Source organism: Haemorhous mexicanus, chromosome 4 (genome assembly GCF_027477595.1).
Source record: "Haemorhous mexicanus isolate bHaeMex1 chromosome 4, bHaeMex1.pri, whole genome shotgun sequence".
Lineage (NCBI taxonomy): Eukaryota > Metazoa > Chordata > Aves > Passeriformes > Fringillidae > Haemorhous > Haemorhous mexicanus.
Genome location: NC_082344.1, coordinates 55,903,629 through 55,921,699, shown reverse-complemented (window position 1 = coordinate 55,921,699; position 18,071 = coordinate 55,903,629). Strand labels below are relative to the sequence as shown.

The 18,071-nt window shown below is 34.1% G+C and overlaps 1 protein-coding gene across 4 annotated transcripts in view; it reads right to left on the bottom strand.

Moving 5' to 3' along the window:
- Positions 1–18,071, bottom strand: part of ARAP2 (ArfGAP with RhoGAP domain, ankyrin repeat and PH domain 2) — a 117,878-nt gene that overhangs the window by 55,130 nt on the left and 44,677 nt on the right. For all 4 annotated transcript variants that reach the window (XM_059845034.1, XM_059845035.1, XM_059845036.1 and 1 more), the window contains 5 exons: positions 5,770–5,885; positions 4,394–4,593; positions 3,562–3,647; positions 2,690–2,872; positions 818–992 (listed from right to left, as the gene is read on the bottom strand). In XM_059845034.1, coding sequence (XP_059701017.1) covers positions 818–992; positions 2,690–2,872; positions 3,562–3,647; positions 4,394–4,593; positions 5,770–5,885 — 760 coding nt within the window. The remainder of the gene's footprint in view (positions 1–817; positions 993–2,689; positions 2,873–3,561; positions 3,648–4,393; positions 4,594–5,769; positions 5,886–18,071) is intronic.

Here is an 18,071-nt window from a genome sequence, read left to right as displayed (position 1 = left end):
TTTCAGTTCAGCCTGAATATGAATCATTGTCACTTTGCAGACTGACACAAGCCAAGGGGAAGCTGGTCCAGGACTACATCCACATAGGTTTTTTTATTCTTTCAGTGTAGATCTGCACGTGAACTTTCAGCCCCTGATGGTTTCAGATACTGTCCAGCCCTTTTAAAAGAAAAGCTCAGTCACACCCATGCACCTCAATATATTTACTGTTAAGAGCAGCTTTCTGTTTTCAAGAGCCTCACAGCAGCCGCACACTGCAAACAGAACTGTTCACTTCCAAGCCAAAGTTTATCATTTGCTCCAAGCTGCAACAGAAGCTGTGATGGTAAGAAGAGGTTTCTAGGATAGACCATATTGCAGGTTGAAGAGGTGAGTTTTTTTTTCCGAGGAGAGTTTATGAAAACCCAGCTAGGTCTGTGCGCAATAGGAGTAGATATCAATTTAAATATCCTTTAAGGAAAAGAAAAAGCACTAGATGAATTCTTTAGACATATGTTAAATTTATGTACCCATTTTTTTTCTGGTAAAAGACTGATAATATTGGCAAAAAAGATGATGGGTTTTTTCTGTGCTATAACTAAGGGTATGAGATCTATGACTTATCACTGTGTTGTATAAGTCCTAAACATGATGTCTGAGCAAAACAGCAAACCTGCACACAATTGAAATTGTGCACTAATAAAACACAGTTAATGCCATCACAACTGCCCCTCTGATATACCACTATTCTTCAAAGCAAAGCCAATTCTGCTTCTGAATTATTTCCTTCTCTTTTTCATAACAAAAAATTAGATCAAAAGAAAAAAATGCATCATACCTGAGAATTTATTATGGTACAGGAATTCCATCTGCAGTCTTTGTCCAGCTTTCTTGGCCAATAAGTATGGGGTGCTGTTAACAGGGTCTCCAGTAGCACACATGGCATCAGCCCCACTGAAGAGCAACATCAGAGTTTCTAGGACATCTTGCTTGACTACAGCAGCACACAGGGCCTTATCATAGAGAGGGGAAACAGGAAGTCTGTTTAAATTAGAAAGTTACAGGCAACAAATACATCCAACCTAGATGCAAATCCTTTCAACTCTGATATAGCCGGACCATAAACATTGAGAAGCACCAAAGCCATGAAGTATGGTCTGAATCTAGAAAAATTCAGCAACAAAAAATATCCCAAAATATAAACCCAAACCCATCAAAATGTTGCTTTCACAAATTCCACTTGGGAAGGATAACATGTGTAAATACAGTTGGAGGGGAAGCTTGCTGTTTATTTGCATCAAACTACTAAAGAAAAACTCTTAATATTCCAGACCTCAGAAGTTCAACAAAAGAGATGAGATTAGATTCTTAGACTCTATTCCTGGGACACATATTGAAATTCCTAGGTAGATTTTTTAAAACCACCATCAGTCAATAAGGCAAACTACTCTTTTTATTAAGATGTATTATAAGATACATGAAGATAATTAATATATATTAAGGTTTTTTTGCTCTTATTATTAACCTGTATCTTGATACTTGTTCATCTTCCTTGAAATTTAAACATCTCACCACATCCTAAATCATGGGTCTCCTTTTATTTTTGTATACACAAAGACAAACATGACAAACTTATCTTTTTCTTTTACAAGATTGGTCCAAAACCTTAAAACCAAAAATAGCTACACAATTAGAGCAACCTATTCCATTAAAATTTATATGACTTAATATTTATTTAAGTTATTTAGTTAATGAATGAGTTTTTCTTAAATGATTAAGGCAAAAGTCACTCAAAATAGGAAGATTACTCCTATAAAATTAAGCTGTTCTAATAAACACATAAGCACCCAGGACGCACAAGATAACAGAGAAAACAGTTCAGTAAAAGTTCTAGAATTACTTGGCAATGAATGCCTTATTACACGGTAATTTCATGTCTCTACAGAGAATTTGATAACTTTTCCCAGCATTTAAATGATTATTTGACATATATCTTTCCCCACAAAAAAAAAACCTCAAAAAACACAATCTCTGTATATCCTTTGAGACAATTTGATTCATGTAATTGAGTGCATTAAATTGCAGAATGCATTAAAACTCTTCTGTATTCATTAACCCTGAAAAATCATGACTCAAACCATCAGATCTTAGAATTCAGTAAAATGGTCATCAGACTTTACAGAGACACTAAGAATTGAAGTTCTCTGTTTTACACCTCTAAAGAACTTGTTATTTTTGTAAAAGTAGAGAACACATATTTTCCATCATTAATTTCAGCTTTTTCATTTCCAATAAGCTACAAGCTACTATGTAAGTGTGTATGAGCTATTTTCACCATTGATAACAATGAATCATCCACTGCATTTGAATGTTAGATGTCAGACAAACACATAAGGAAGTAATCTAAAGAAGTGAAGTGGAAATTTGCATCCCTAGACTACAGTTACATTAAAAAAAAGATCCATAGTTTGATGGCTAAGGAAAACATAGGAAGAACTACAATACCTTCTTCAAATAAACTAAGAGGAAAAACAACAAACTAGGTAGTTATTCAATGACTACTGCAAAGGCTCCTAAGTAACCCTTATTCAACTGTGTCAGAATGTCACTCAGGACACTGAATTAATTTACCAGTTGAATGAGATGACCAAATTGGACACAAATACAATACAATCCAAAACAAAGTATTGGCTTAACCACACTATATTACCTTATTCAACTGTTCCTTGGTTTTGTAGTGGAAAGGTGTTTTTCTGAATTTTCCCTCTTTGTATTTTTGTGTAATGAATGCTACCCTTTTTTCTGCAGGGTCATCAATATGCAATTCTTCATCTGGAGGAAGATTTCCAGCCCAAAAACTGTTTGCCCTCTTATTTCCAATGACAATAAAGAGCTGGTTGAGATGCAGGGAATAAATTAGCAAATTAGTATGAAGGATATGAAGCTAGCCTCTAAACAGATTTCAGTTGCTAAAAGTTGAAAAAGTTATTAAAGAAAAGAAAATTTCCTTCAGGAGACAGCAGCCTCTCTCAGTCACTGCCTATGGTCATCTACAAATGAATAATAAAGCTAGCAACCATCATTTACCATCAATAGCAGCCAAACTTTACAAGGTTAATCAGTTATAACACTTCATTATATATTAGAAAATATTAGTTCAAGTTCAGAGAAGAGTAGCATGTGTTTTAAAGAAAACACTGATGGCTCCAACCCTCTCTATCAGGACCACTTTTTTACCACCACCACTTTTTAACATCCCATGCAGCAAAGCTGGTTGTGATAAGTTTTCTCTCTTTTCCCCTTTCTTCATCTTGAGTGCTCTCCAAATGCATTTTATTTCTTTTCCCCCCAAAATATTAGGTATTTGGAGAAATACTAAGAGAAACTGTACCTTTTGTTAATAAAATGAATATTTGGAATTACATAGAGGTACATGATGCACAGAAACATCAAGCTTACTGTAACAGCCCCATATTTTTAACCAGTTGTATGTTCCGTTTTCTTGTGAATAAAGCAGTAAATACCTCCCTTTCACGCAGAATGCTTCAAGATGGAAAAAAGAGTTACAATATCACAACATACCTCAATAAGTTCATTGCTCCAAATGCTTGCATCCATTTTTAGACTCCGGACCTTTGAATCTCTTGGTCCTAAAGATCTGTGTTGTCCTGAAAATCCAAGAGCATTACTTAACTAAGGCACTTAAACAGGGTTTCTCTTATGCTTAGATAACAAAAAAAATGTGATCAAGCCAGATTCACTCTGCTGGCTATTTATAAAAAAGATTTGGTTTGACATTTGAATAATTTAAACAAAAGCATCAAAAATACATATCTTTTTTTTAAAAAAAGTTAATTTCATTTGATAATAATGAATAAAAAAAATAGGCTCATGTAGACTATTTCTGGGATACTTTGGTTTAAAAGAAAGCCTAGAATTATAAATTATTTCCTTGAATCTACAGCTTAAGCATATATTTCAATATAAAACATGACAACTATATTTTGAGTAGTATCTAAAAAAGCTATCCCTATTAGCAGTGAAATATGTGCAGATGTAAAAAAATGAATACCCAAAATTGATACACTGAAAATTGTTATTCTTTGGCATCTAGCCTTGCAAAAGCCATTCTTTTCCCATGAAGTGTTAGTGTGTCTTAATTTCCACTAATTGTGAAGGATGATTGACCTGAGAGTCACCAGACGTCATTTATGCACGGAAGTGCTTTAGAATAAGGCTGACCTTAGTATTAAAAAAAAAAGTTATGCTCACATTTTGTTTCTCAAAACTTCTACGAGAATAACACTTCAAAAATTAAAAAAGAAAAAAAAAAAAAAGCCAATTCAAGGACATACATAGATATGCAAATATGACATTTTGTAGAACCCACATAGCTTGTCATTAATTACTCTACCTGCACACTTCTTACAAATGACAACACAGAGATTGATGGATGCCCAGTCAGGACCGGGAGCTTTACAGTCAGCACAGCTCCTGTTGGACTCATTGAACCAAATCTTCTCAGCTACTTCATAATCAGATAGAGTTTCTGCTATTGATTGCTGGAGTGCTTCAATCCAGTCTTGTTTCTCTCTTTCTGACTCTGCTGTAAAGCTGAAACAATTGACTTTTCTGTGTTATTGATCTTTATTTTAAAGCCCAATTAAACATGGTCTGTAGCCTCCTTATTTATTACATTTACACCCAAAATCAAAGTCAAAAATCTTCCTCCACACAGATATAAATCCTAAGATGGAATGTATTATTTTGTATTTTTAAATTCAATTAACTCTCTCTGTTTTAGCATTGTTTTCAACAAAACCACTACTGGTATAATTACATAGCTTTTGGAACATTCATGTAAATCCCTGAGTTAATTTTAATCCTTTTATGTTAGCAATTACCAAACTTAAACACTGAACTTTAACAAAAGCATAAAATGACATAAGGAAACCTGGAGAAATTAATGAGAATTTAAAAAAGACTGGGAATTAAAAAAACTACTGAGAATTTTAAAAGTACTTGCTTTTCATTTAAATTTATCTTTTTAAAAATTAAATAGTAAAAAAAATCCACATGGTCATGTCTTAAGAAAAAAAAAAAAAATCAAAGAACTAGCTATCTACCAATTAGCGACAGATCCAAATTGCTGATCAAGACTATTTTACCTGCTAGCTGACTGAGAGTGAAAGTATTTCCTAACATTCAACAATCCCAGGAGAACAAAGAAATTTCCTCCTTCATTACAACATTTCAGTTAAGAAACACTACAACACTTAACAAAAGGCTTTTATTAGCATGTACTTTCATTTTCTTAAAAATCATTACAAGTCTCAGCAATCAGCCAAAGTGAAACTTTCAACTACTTTCCACCAAGGATTTCTACAAGGGATAGCACATGAAAGCTTCTTTTCAAATAAAATGCATAAGACTAAATGGATGCAGCATTATTTCACTGTTGAAGTTTATTATTCTTTAGGATGAAGTCAATTTGTGAAAGTGGAGGAATTCATTTCTCTTTTCTTCTCCTTTTGCCCTTGCACAGAACGAACAAAGAAGGCTACATAAAAGTACAAACATGTGGGCATCATATGCCTAGTCAGGAGCTAACAGATGAAGCACACAACAAATCAAAGAAAATCCTCCCATTTTTCTAAACATTGCTGAACATCCTTAATAAAAACATCATCTTTTCACCCAAACTAGCTATGGTGCTGCAGTATAAAACCAGTGTTTCTTTAGTGCCTTAGTTAATTGCATATTCTGTAAAGTAAATACTCAAGTTCTTACCTAAAGCTTTTATAAGGAGTAATTATTTCAAAAGATTGCTTTGCAGCCCGATCCACTTGTTTTACATTTGCCACATTCATAGGGATTAAAGTGATACCAAATCCTGTCTTAAAGTCCTAGGAAAAAGAAAATAAAGGTTTAGCTACAATGAAGGTATCATTCAAGAATAAAACATGTAAAGAAAAATTGTTTCATCATGGTCCAAACAAAACAAGATCAGTAACAGACATCTTTGCCATAACACATAAGCCACTTCTAATTTATTAATGGATAAACTAAACCTCCACTAAATTTTGTCCAACCAATAAGTTTCCAACTGCTAGAATGACCTTACTTGATTGTTGGCGGGAGTAAAAATGCATGCTCAAACTATTAATAAAGGAAAGAATTTTAAAAAATAGTGTAAACAATAGATTGCATTAAAATGTGAATGCAAACTTCTGGAAGGATCTAGCTTAAATCATTATTTAGTGTTTAAATAAACTTTTATAAAGTTTAAATAAATCTAAATCCTTCTAACTGACAGCAGTTTTTCTTGCTTTAAGACTGCTGTTTTAACAATTTGTTTTAACAAACTAAATGTGTGTAGAATTCTTTCTTAAACCTTTGGTTCCTCATGCTTCTGATGTAAAACATGAACTAAACATGTCTTTGAAAGAAGGTCCTATACAGCAGGCAAAAGAGTTAGTTGTGATTCAGTCATAAGAAAGTATTTTTATCTTAAGTGAACAAGTGAAACAAGCAAAATTGTTTGGGGTTTTTTTTAATGCATGGAAAAATATACTAAAAAATAACTTTTGTATTGCCAGAACTGGTAAATAAAATGTGAGTTCACACTGAGGTCCTGTGAGGGCCTCTCAAAACGTATGGATTTTGCAAAATCAGATGAATACATACATTATTTCTTATCTATTTGGAATACCATCAGCATTTCCTTCTTTAAATTTATTTACATGTTCATCTCATGCAGTCACTTCCACAAGTTTAATTTCAGGAAATATTAGCATACTTCTTGAGAATAGTAAATAAATCAGAAACAAAACCAAGCTATATCACCCCAGCAAAGAGCCAAATTGACATATCTTACCATCTGCATGTTCACTGTTACCTCTCACATAACAAGTAGTTAGGTACAGACTGATAAAAATAAAAGCACTGAAGGGCAAAAACTTCAGAGTTTCCTGCCTCTGAAGAGAGGATTCTTTTTCTAATTAATACACATTTAAACCTGCATCAATGACAAGTTTCGCTTCGTAAGATTCACAAATTTTTGAGCACTAAGACCTACATGGAGAACATACTTCACAAAACTTTGAATTTTATTTCCCTATTTCAGGTATGAGCAAATAAAACTATCATTGTAGCCAGGATTGCTAAGGCTAAATCTGACAGAAGACACACAAGTGTGTGTGTCTATGCCCAAGCAGAAGTATCAATTGTATCACACCAGGCACTGAAGAGAATAATGCCCCAAAAAGCATAAGACATCCATTAAAAGATGAGATTTTTAGAATGACAGAATTCCTATGATTTAAATATACTGTGAGATAGGTTAGCTAATGTTTCCTTGCCAGACTTCTTATTAAGAATTTTTGGGTGTTTCTTCATGCCATTACCTTTGACAGTAGCAGTGGGGAACTAGGTGTGAATTTCAACACAAACCTTTATAAAATGTAGAAGCATTTCAATAACTAACCTATCTTGGCCACTCCTCATATAATTTATTTTAGAAAATAGAAATATTTTTAAATATTTCCCCTTGTCTTCTACCCTCTTATTCTGTAAACTAAATATTTTTATTGTCTCCCCTCATCTTCAGCCCCCACTCCATTTGCCTATAAATCAAGGGGTTTCATACTGACACACCTGCCTGAGAAGAGAGCAGAGAATTCTGTTAAGCCTACACAGTCCCTAATTCACTCTCTATGGGAAAAGAGTGGGCAGAAAAACCTCCTTTAGAGTGTGAATTTGACAGCATCCTCTGTAGCAGTGAAGCATTCTTAACTTGACATCACCAGTGAGAAAAAGAGGAGCATGAAATAGTAAAAAAGAAAAGGATAGAAAAATAAAAAACCTTAATTTTTATCAGTGGAATGAAGAAAAAGAAACCTAACCAAAACAACCCAAAACCATTACCCTTGTAGAATTAAATGGTTTATGCTTCTGAGATGTAAATTGGTTGCAAGTTTCATTTCTTGATTCAAGTATTTCAAATTATTTAAAATAATTTGCCTTAAGAAATCCTGATTTTCAAATGAGAGGTAATAACCCCATCCTTGAACCTGCACAGTGCAATGTGTTCTTTGTTTATTAAATGACAGCTGAAAAACCACCAGAAGCCATGGCTAAAAGGTGTTCAATACACTTCTAGGTACAGATTAAAGTACACTGAAGGTAAATGATTAAGAAAAACAATCAGAATAATAACTACCTTATTGAGCCAGATCAAAGTTCCCCTGTAGAGTAGCTTCCCTTTAGGCACTTCCTACTGGTGATGGTCATAAAAGTAATGTAAATAAGAAAAGGTATGTGCTCATCTTCCCAAAAATGCTTCCAGCAATGTAAGCACTTAAAAGTCCCCAAACAACAGTTGCAGCAAAGAAAATTATACCTATTAGCCAGTGACAGACACATTCTCAAAGAATTAAAAAGCCCAACAACAACAAGCTTTGAGGTCTCCACAGGATCTTACTCCATAAATATCCCAAACACTGGTTGTATAAAAAGGAAGTCCTTCTGTATATGCATATTGCCACTTGATAACTGAGAATTTTCAATTTTTTGCCTGACAACTGAGAAATTCATTACATAACACAGGAGGAAAGAAATGCTAACTAAATTTTATTCTCTTACTTATTCCACAATGTTCCTTCTTGAAAATATTTATTCTGTATTCCTTTCAGACTCTTATGCCTTCAAACAGCTCCTTTCCTTGGAGCAAAACAGAGCAAGCTGCATGGAAGCAACCTGCCACACGAAGATCTTACACAAATATTTACGTCTGTGAAAACAGACACCAAACTTTGTTGTACTACATTTAACAATACAGAACCAAGAAAGCACTCTAGAAACAAAGTGCATTAATTTGAATTTTGGTGCAACACCAACCCTCCAAAATTTGCACAAGTGCCCAGTGTCTGAACAATCCCATTAAAGAAAGAATAACTCATTATGCTTTACATTCAGACAAGGGCATGAGAACTTACAATACTGAATTCCAGTGTGAGGAATTTCAGAAATGTTAAGAAATTTGAATCTACTTTTCAGAACAGAATATGGTGGCAAATTAAGCAATTTCATTGGTACATTAGAGTGAAGTTATTTCCATAATGGTCCAAACAAACTCCTTAGGGTACCTGCACAACACTTGGCATAAATCTGGCTTTGTGAGTGACAGGTGCAGTAGAATCTAATTTTCAGTGCTCAGAATTGTATGCTTTCAGGAGTGCAGTCTTCTTCTCTACTTCAGAAACAGAAGTGGGAATTGGTACAGGGAAGAAAGAAGTGCTCCACTTTTAAAGATGAATTCATTCACTTTGAGTGCACAGAAGGACAATAGGGCTATTCAAGAACTATACAAAAAATATCGACAGCAAAAGCAAGCAGTATCTTTTCAGGATAAAAATTGTCTTGCTTCTACCCACTGAAAGCTCATTGTTTCAGATACACTGAACTGCACTATGCTTTCTGACAAAGGAAGAAAAGTTTAAGATTCAAAAATGCACAGAGAAAGATGAGGGTTGGGTTTTGTTGGTTTTTTTTTAAATTTAAATATAGATACAACTTAAATGTCTATAGTTATACTATATCTGTATGAATTCTTAGAAAAGTTGAAAATGAGTTGACAATAAGATCTTTAAAAAAAATTCTTTATAGATATAATAATAGATCAAAAGTATTCCCTGAACAGCACAGTTAACTGAAAGCTAAAAATACTAAGATGAGTACTGGCTTTCTGATTAGCTGTTGTTCCTTCCTGAAGGGTGAATTATTATAATGTGGGAGTGTTGCTGTCATTATCACCCCTGTTTGAAAAAGACATAACCTATGAAAACCTGTCATCTGTATATAAATCATGAAATTATTTAACTTTTATTTTTAAACATACCTTAACCATGTATCCATAAAGTGCCTCTCAGTGTACAAAACTGCCCTCTTTATTATGCATTGTCTTTTCACAGGCAAAAGCTGCCACATGACAGGCTTTACTAATATTTCTTCAATTTTATTTTGGATTAAATTCATTGAGATTCAAAATTAGTCTCATACCTTTTCTAACATACCCCCACTGTCTAACAGACACAGGAATAAAGATCAAGGCTAAGGAACACTAAAGTATATATGTATAAAATCATGCAACTATATCTGAACAAGTGAAATTTTCAGAGCTGTTGGACACCTAACTTTCAGTATGTTGTCTTGAAAAAACAGACTTGGGCACCTTTCTGCATGCAAGTCATAAATAAATTTGTTATCAAAGGCTGAACCTTGTGACTCTCAGTGAACGCACTTTCTCCACAAAATGGCACTTCTAAAAATTCTCTTCTGCTACCTAGAAATGATAATTATTTTCTTTCTATTTTTTTCCCTTCAACTTGGCTTTGTTCCAGTAACACTAGGGCTGGCATTCTTAATGGTTTAGTCAAACCAAAATTCATCTGAACACAGGAGTTCTAGAGATGCTGCATGTGTTCCTCAACATTTATGTTTCAGGAGTTGTTATCATGTCTTTGCATGCACTGTCTTTCATGGATCTAACATTAGCTCCCCAATGTATGAAGTTGATTTAAAAAAAAAAAAAATCTTTGCATCAGGAAAACATCTCAGATAAATGAAATCAAAAAAATGCAGCCACAATTATAACTTTACCCATACTCCTCACATAAAAATAAAAAGTTAACTAACTTAAAATACTGAAATAAAATAAATACTGAAAATAAAAGGTTAACTAACTACTACTTTCATATTAAAAATATGAATCCATATTTTTATCTCTTTCTTTTTTTGGTAGAGGACTAACTGGATAACAGCAACAGCAGAGAAAAAGGAAAATTGCTGACATGAGTTCAAGAGGCTATGTTTCTACATACTCACACATGCATATACACACATAAGTATATACCTTAATATATAAATGTATGTTTGCAGCTTATTTTGAAGTAAAAAGAATACAGAAGTACAGAACTCTGAAATACAGAAATAGCACTGATATATGTTGGGAACACAGCACTTTTGGAAATTCTGCATCAATGGAGTATTCTCACTGCACATCAGTTTCCTTCCTGTGTATTATGAGATCAAGGTGCATTTGCTTTTTTTGTCTTTGGCTGCCAGATCTTGAGGGCATGCAATATTTAAGAGTGTGCATGCAGAGAGACAGATAGATAGATCTAACAGTGATAAAAGGTAACAAATCAAGAACATTATATTACATATAAAGATATATTTACACACACAAATGTATATGTATGTGTTTATAAATGCAATTTTTTGTCTCCTTTTTAACAGCTATCTTTCATATTTCATCTATTCATATTTCTAAAACTACTCTTGTCCTCCTGCCCATATTCAGAACATTATTGACCTTTAATCACAATATCTCTGATCAGAGTTCCAAAACAGGACCTTACATGGTTCCTCGAATTTACCATTTAATTTGCAACAGCTCTTTAGATTTACCTTGGGGAAGTTACCACGAAGTTTGTGACAACTCCACTACTCCTGCAAGATCTGAAAAGTCCCTTAACAATTTAGCATGATTTAGTCTTTTCCTTCATTCTTACCCCATGGTATTTGATTCCTTCCAAACAACCAAATTATTCCAGAGAGAGTAAAAGCCAGTAACTAGAACCATTCAAATGAAGCATTCACAGTTTCTTTCCTCTCCTCATTATTTGGAGGCATTACACTTCAGCCTTTCCAGCTACTAAGGAGGGCTAATTTCTGCAACAGAAATATGGGAAAAAACTGTCTTCCATATTAATGAAAAATTAAGACCTTTATACATATTAAAGAGTTTAATAAAGAGTGACTAGTAATGCAAATTGCTTTGATGATATTAAGTTAACACAAGTTTATATTGATTTCCTCTCCTTCTGTATATCCTGAGCTTAGTGCCCCCACTTATTTTTCATCAGGCTTCTCTACATCCCTCATCACAGTCCAAAACCTTTTAATATAGATTTCCAGTGACAGTTATATACTGTGGATTGCAATACAAAACCCACATAGGTACTCTGTCTTACACTCTTCTAATGAGGTCCCAAAATACAACCACAGTGAAGCACACAGTATATAATTGCACACTCAAAAAATAATGTTAAAAGAACATGAAGGTTGCTAACTCAAGGCCTGATGAGCAAGGAGATGCTAGAATTGCAGTGGTCTGTGCATGTTAGCTCTGTGGCTGCATGCTCATCTGTTATGATATGTGAGGTAGTTACATCATCATTTTTAAGTTCTTCACTAAATTGAGCAAAATTCTTTCCCCCGTTAGAGAATGAAAATGATTAATGCTATTTTTGAAAAAAAAAAATGCAATGACAACCTGGCATCCACAGTTTTGGAGGTTACAAAGAAGAAAGACAGCAAAAGACAAGAAGGGCCACTTAGACTAGCTCTAGTCAGTGCCATGTAGTAAGCCTGCCTGCAGTGGAGTAGTTTGGATATACTGCTGGAATACATCCCTCTCTGTATCATTCCACATCATTATTTTATAAGAAAATGTAATAACTGTACTTTGAGATGGCTCTATGATGAAAGCCAGTACATAAGAAGTGGGAATAACTAAGAGATTACTTTAAAAAAATGCATTCCTGATGAACACTCTAAGGTAGTTACAACCTTAGATGGCACTTCTCATTTAAGTTAGAGATCTCTCTATTCACTTACTACAGGAGCAAATCAGAATCCTCACTTCAGCAGTTATGTGTATGTATTTTGCAATATCAATACAATTTTATATTGTTTGATTATGCACCATCAGGCCCATGCCTTGCTTGTTGTATGGGATGGATCTAGGACACATGAAGATGAAAGCTCCCTTCCTTTATGGGCTGCAAAATACAAAAAAAAAAAAAAAAAAAAAAAAAAAAAAGGATGAGGAGGATCACATAATTGAAGTGCCTGAATACTATACTGGAGAGTTAGCTCTTATCTTTGCCTTTTCCAGTTTCTACTCAGTGTAAATCAAAGCCTTAACATACAGTCATTTCACTGTACGTTTTTCATTTCCTAGTATCTGGCTTTATGCTCTAGGGTTTGATTTGCAGAACTGCTGAGCAATTGGAACTCCAGCCAAGACCTATGATAGCACTATTTTGAGCAGGTATAGTTTGACAGAGAACTATTCCCTCCCAACCACCCATAAAAGACTGGAAAACCACAGAATGCTAAATATATGGATATTTGAATCCTTCATTCTGCTTCTCAGAACTGTGTGGTCACATGGAGGAGACGATCATGTACCTTTAACTTACAGGAACTGATGAAAAATAAATTCCTCATTGCTCCTCAAAGAACATTCCTTTATCAGTGAATGAATAATTTGAATGTAAGGCACTTTTCAACAATGTGCTACAAAAAAGGCATGGGCTACAGCATGTAAAGAAATTAAAATTACTAAACAGACAATGCACTGAAAGAGGCAGTGGTCCTGTGGAAGGAAATAGCATATTATAGTATCTACTGCCCAATATTATAATTGGGTGAAATTAAGGTCTTAGAAATAAGACCAGTTTTCCCATTATTAGAGGGGTGCACAGATTTGTAACTGAGGTAAAGTTATCAAAGGTTTTAACTGAGTTCTTCGAAAAAATTAAGTTTAAATAACACAGGAGCATCTGTCTCCCCATGTAACCCCAAGTAAGCTCTTACTCTATCTAGATCCTTGGCTTTGATCAATTTCAACATAATAGCAGCCAATGAATCTTCAGGTCTTAGCAAGACGTAAGGAAAGTAGGTCAGAACAGAGAACACAGAGTCTACATTTCCCCACTTCTTTACTGCCCAGTCCCATAAGAAAAGGCTTTAGCGTATGGTCACAGTGAATTGAGACAAGATAATGCAATCTGTAAGGGGATGTTCAAAGTCACCAGCCACAAACATAAATATATAAATTAAAAGCTTCTATTTCTTAATCCTCAAAAACAAAGAGAGAACATGACAACAGAGAGTAGAGAAAAAATCATAATTCCAACTATATATACGTTTCTCACTTGTGCTGAAGCATGCTAAAAGGGAAGAAACAATCCATGCTTCAACCATGCCATTACAAATAATTTGTATGTATGCAAATTATGTACTTCAAATTATGTACTTATGTGCAAATTCAATATAAGAATCTGAATTTTACATAAAGATGTACATTTTAACACAAAGCAGTCTAAAGTTATTAGTGGAAAGTAGATTTCTTGACTTAAAGGTCATTTGCATTCCTGCCTCAGAAATATACCAAAGGACCTGAATTCTTCAACTATTCCACAATTCAGAGCTCAGCTTTCTGAATCACAGAAAGTGTGATTCAGATCATATTCCATTCTTCAGACACATGCCTTCTTTTTCTTGTCACTCAACATACTAGGAAAGCAAGAGTCTCACATCTGAGGCGCACAAGACAAAACCAAGCATCAAAAGCAAGCTGGTAATACTGCACACAAAACCTTCCTTGCTGTCTTCCCAAAATCCCTGACAGGTAGCCAAGCAAGAGAGACAAACCTGCTTTCTGTGTTATGTCCCCCTCTCCCCCACCACACACACAGAAGAAAAGTAAAGGCAAAGTTCCAGTTGGAACAACTACAGTAACTCTCTTCCAGCAAGGCTTCTCTGCAGCTTGGAGCTCATTCAGAAATCAGCACCTTGTTAGCTACAGAGGCTGAAGCCACTGCAGCTGCCTGGGCTATGATCTTGACTTTTGCTGCTTCATGAAAAATCACGAGATGACATAAAGATGGTACAGCTAAATAAACATGTAAATAAAAGTCGAAGCCTGTCAGGAGCAAGTACAGTCTATATTCAAGGCTTTCACCTTTATTTTAATTCTAACAGCTATTCATAACATCTCTTCTTTAAAGAGGCAATCATGTTCTTTAAAATACACAACTTCTGACACATAGAAACTCATTCAATTTTAGAGCCCATTTCTTGCTACTCAATTCACATCCTTTTCATCCTAAAGGGATACCAGTTTAAAATATGCAAATTCTAAAATTATGTGGAAATGCCTCAATTGTCCTCAATTTTAGTATTTGAGCCCTTCCATTGTTTTTTGGTTTTTTTTTTCATTTAGCTGAAACAGCTACCTGTATAGTCACCATCTCAAATTCACACACCATTTTAAACACTTCCCTGCAAAAAGCACCCGAAGCAACTCCTGTTCATACAAGGACATTTTTAAACATAGATATTGCTATTACAGTTTTAAGTAGCCATCTGGACTCTTCTTTGGAAGTGCTTCACAAATGGAAACCTTCGTAGATTTAGCAAGACTGTTCTCTGCAGACCAGAAAGATCAGTGATTTTTAAGATACCACATGTAGCTGATTTTCTGAATTCATATCTTTATAATCTTCTTGCCAAAGCTTTACATACACTCCAAAGATCTTGCTATGCATTTATAATCCAGAAAAACTGCTAAAAAAAGTGTTTGAACTCTTACAGGATGGACAGATTGTGACCATTTTTGCAATACCTTAAAATCTACAACCGCTGTCATGAAAAAATGACAAACTTTTTGACTGGCCTTTTAGTACAGTAGTCACTAGATAAGAGGGAAAACTGTTATGACATCCCCATTGGCAAAATTCCCCTAATGAACCAAGTAATCCTCCAAATAATGGAGTGTCTGCTTTCCTCCAAAATTTGCCCATGGTGATAAACAAATATGATATTGACAAAAAAAGTATGAATGACCAAAAACAGTGCTTTTACTTACTGACTACTAACAGTAAGGTGTTAAGACAAACAGTCCTCACAGTAAATATCAAGACTTCTTATTTTTTTACTACCTCCTTCTTCAATAAATTGAAATTTAATTCTATGATGTAATATTTCATTAGCAGAAATAATTAATAACTAACATAACTCATAATATTTCAATAACCACAAACAAAATAAGTATTTCCTGATGGAGAAAGTTTTCCAAATCTTTTTTTTTTTTACTCACAAACCTAATTTCCAAGTAATTTGCATGGCTAGAAATAATTACAAAGGGAAATTAATTTTTAACAAAAGTTTCAAGAGTTTTTAGAGTACCATACAAAGAGCACTAATTATTATAGACATTTTCAAATCTTTAAAAAAATGTATTTATGGCTATCTGAATGTATTCCAAACATACCCCATTTTAACATAACTGGATCCTTATGGGATTTTCCAGATGATGTTGATAAAATGAGCAATTTAAATTTCTGATCCAATCAAACTGAATTACTCCTCTGAGATGGTGTACATTGAAAACACACACACATATCCACACACCTTATAAGAATAAATGAATGAATTACATGAAACATGCAGAGCTCTGGACTGTGCTAGCCACTTTTTCCAGCTTGGGAGATTTCAGACACCTTCTGCTTAGAGAGGCATGAATAAATATGTTTCACTTTAACAGCTGACATTATGATCTTAAATTTAAAAGGAAAAAATAAGCCAAGGCGGGTACAGACCCTCACAAAAGCTTTTGGCCACACACCATAAACTCTCATCTATTTATTTCTCACCTTTGCAGGAAAGAAACATCAAATGCTGTAAAATTTCAGATTTGTTAAAAATTTGAAATTCAGAACTTTTTGGATGACCTGAACCAAAAGATAATGTTTTTCCTTCTGAAATACACAAATAAATATTTAGTAGAAGATCTAAATTTTGAGAGCGTGCACACATATTTGTTAACTTTGAAGAATGTGTCAGACTTCATGAAGGTTCAGACCTTTTCTAGAAGCCAACATAAAGTATAAAGTTACCATTAATGCCTAGAAACAGCAACCTAAGGAGACCATATTATGATTTGTGCATTCCTCCCACTTCTGTAGCACTTATTCTAAAACAGTGAAGGGACAGCAGCACCAACAGTTTTGCCACACATTCTTCTGTGCCTGGACCAAGAGAAGGCTGATGCCATGACAACAGCAACGCTGCGCCACAGCTTTTTATAAGCTGAATCCTTCCTAACTCACTCAGTCATTTCAGCATTATGTCTCCTGCTTAGACATCCTCCTTACATTTGGTTCAGCCAAAAATAGAGTGGGTTTGGTTTGGGGCTTTGTTTGTTTGAGGGATTGGTTTCTTTGTTTTTGTTCATAAAGAAAGTATTTTCTTCTGATGGCTATAGATTCACTCAAACTATTTTGTTTCTATGTGACAAAGATGAAAATAGCAGATAAATGCACAGAAACTGTTTTGAATTTTTGTAAAGCAAAATCACTTATGGACACACATACAGCTACTGCTTAGCAGTTATTCACTTTCATACTTGCCTAGGTTTTATGCCATGAATGTAGTGATGTCACATAAAAAATAAAAAAGTAAACATAAAAGAGAGTTTCAATAATTAATAAGTTTATAAATAAGCTACTTCTAAGTGCTTCTCACTACTTACTTAAGTGGTTACAGTATTAAATACTTACAGAGATTACTGAATTCCTAGTAAATCCATTGTAAATAAGTTTTATTATGAGTCCATGTAAAAGCCACTGCCACTTGATTTAGTGATTATTTTTTTTAAATTCTGATTTTAAAATGATCAAAGCTAAGATGGGCAACTATGACAGCTAAAGAAGGATCTAGCTCTAAAATATCTGCACTATACTCATGTTTCAGGACTGTGTGTAGAATTAATATACCCTTCCACACAAACACAATGCCTTTCTCATAATGAATGTAATCTATTTTTTTAATGAATATTTCCTCCCATCACAAGTTTTGAGCTAAAAGCACCTTATGTAAAAATAAAGTAAATTCAAGCTTTCAATGAAATTATTTTCTTCATAATGAGGAGAAAAGGCTAATATCTAACAGAAAAGGACAAACTATTGTAAAAATATGGAGCAACCATTTTCTAAAAAATGTACTTCAAAAATTATAAGTTAGAAAGAAACCAAAATCCTTAAAAAAGAGCCCTCCACATACATCTTTCAAATAAACTTTACACTCTGCGTTACTATGTAGACAGATAGTTAATAGAAAGAACACTAAAATTAAATCTCTAACAAATTATCTCCATTTACACATTTATCTTCTGCTTGTTTCATTAAGCTTCCCGTTGTCACCCACTGAAAAATACAGGAAGGTCTTTTAGGACCCAC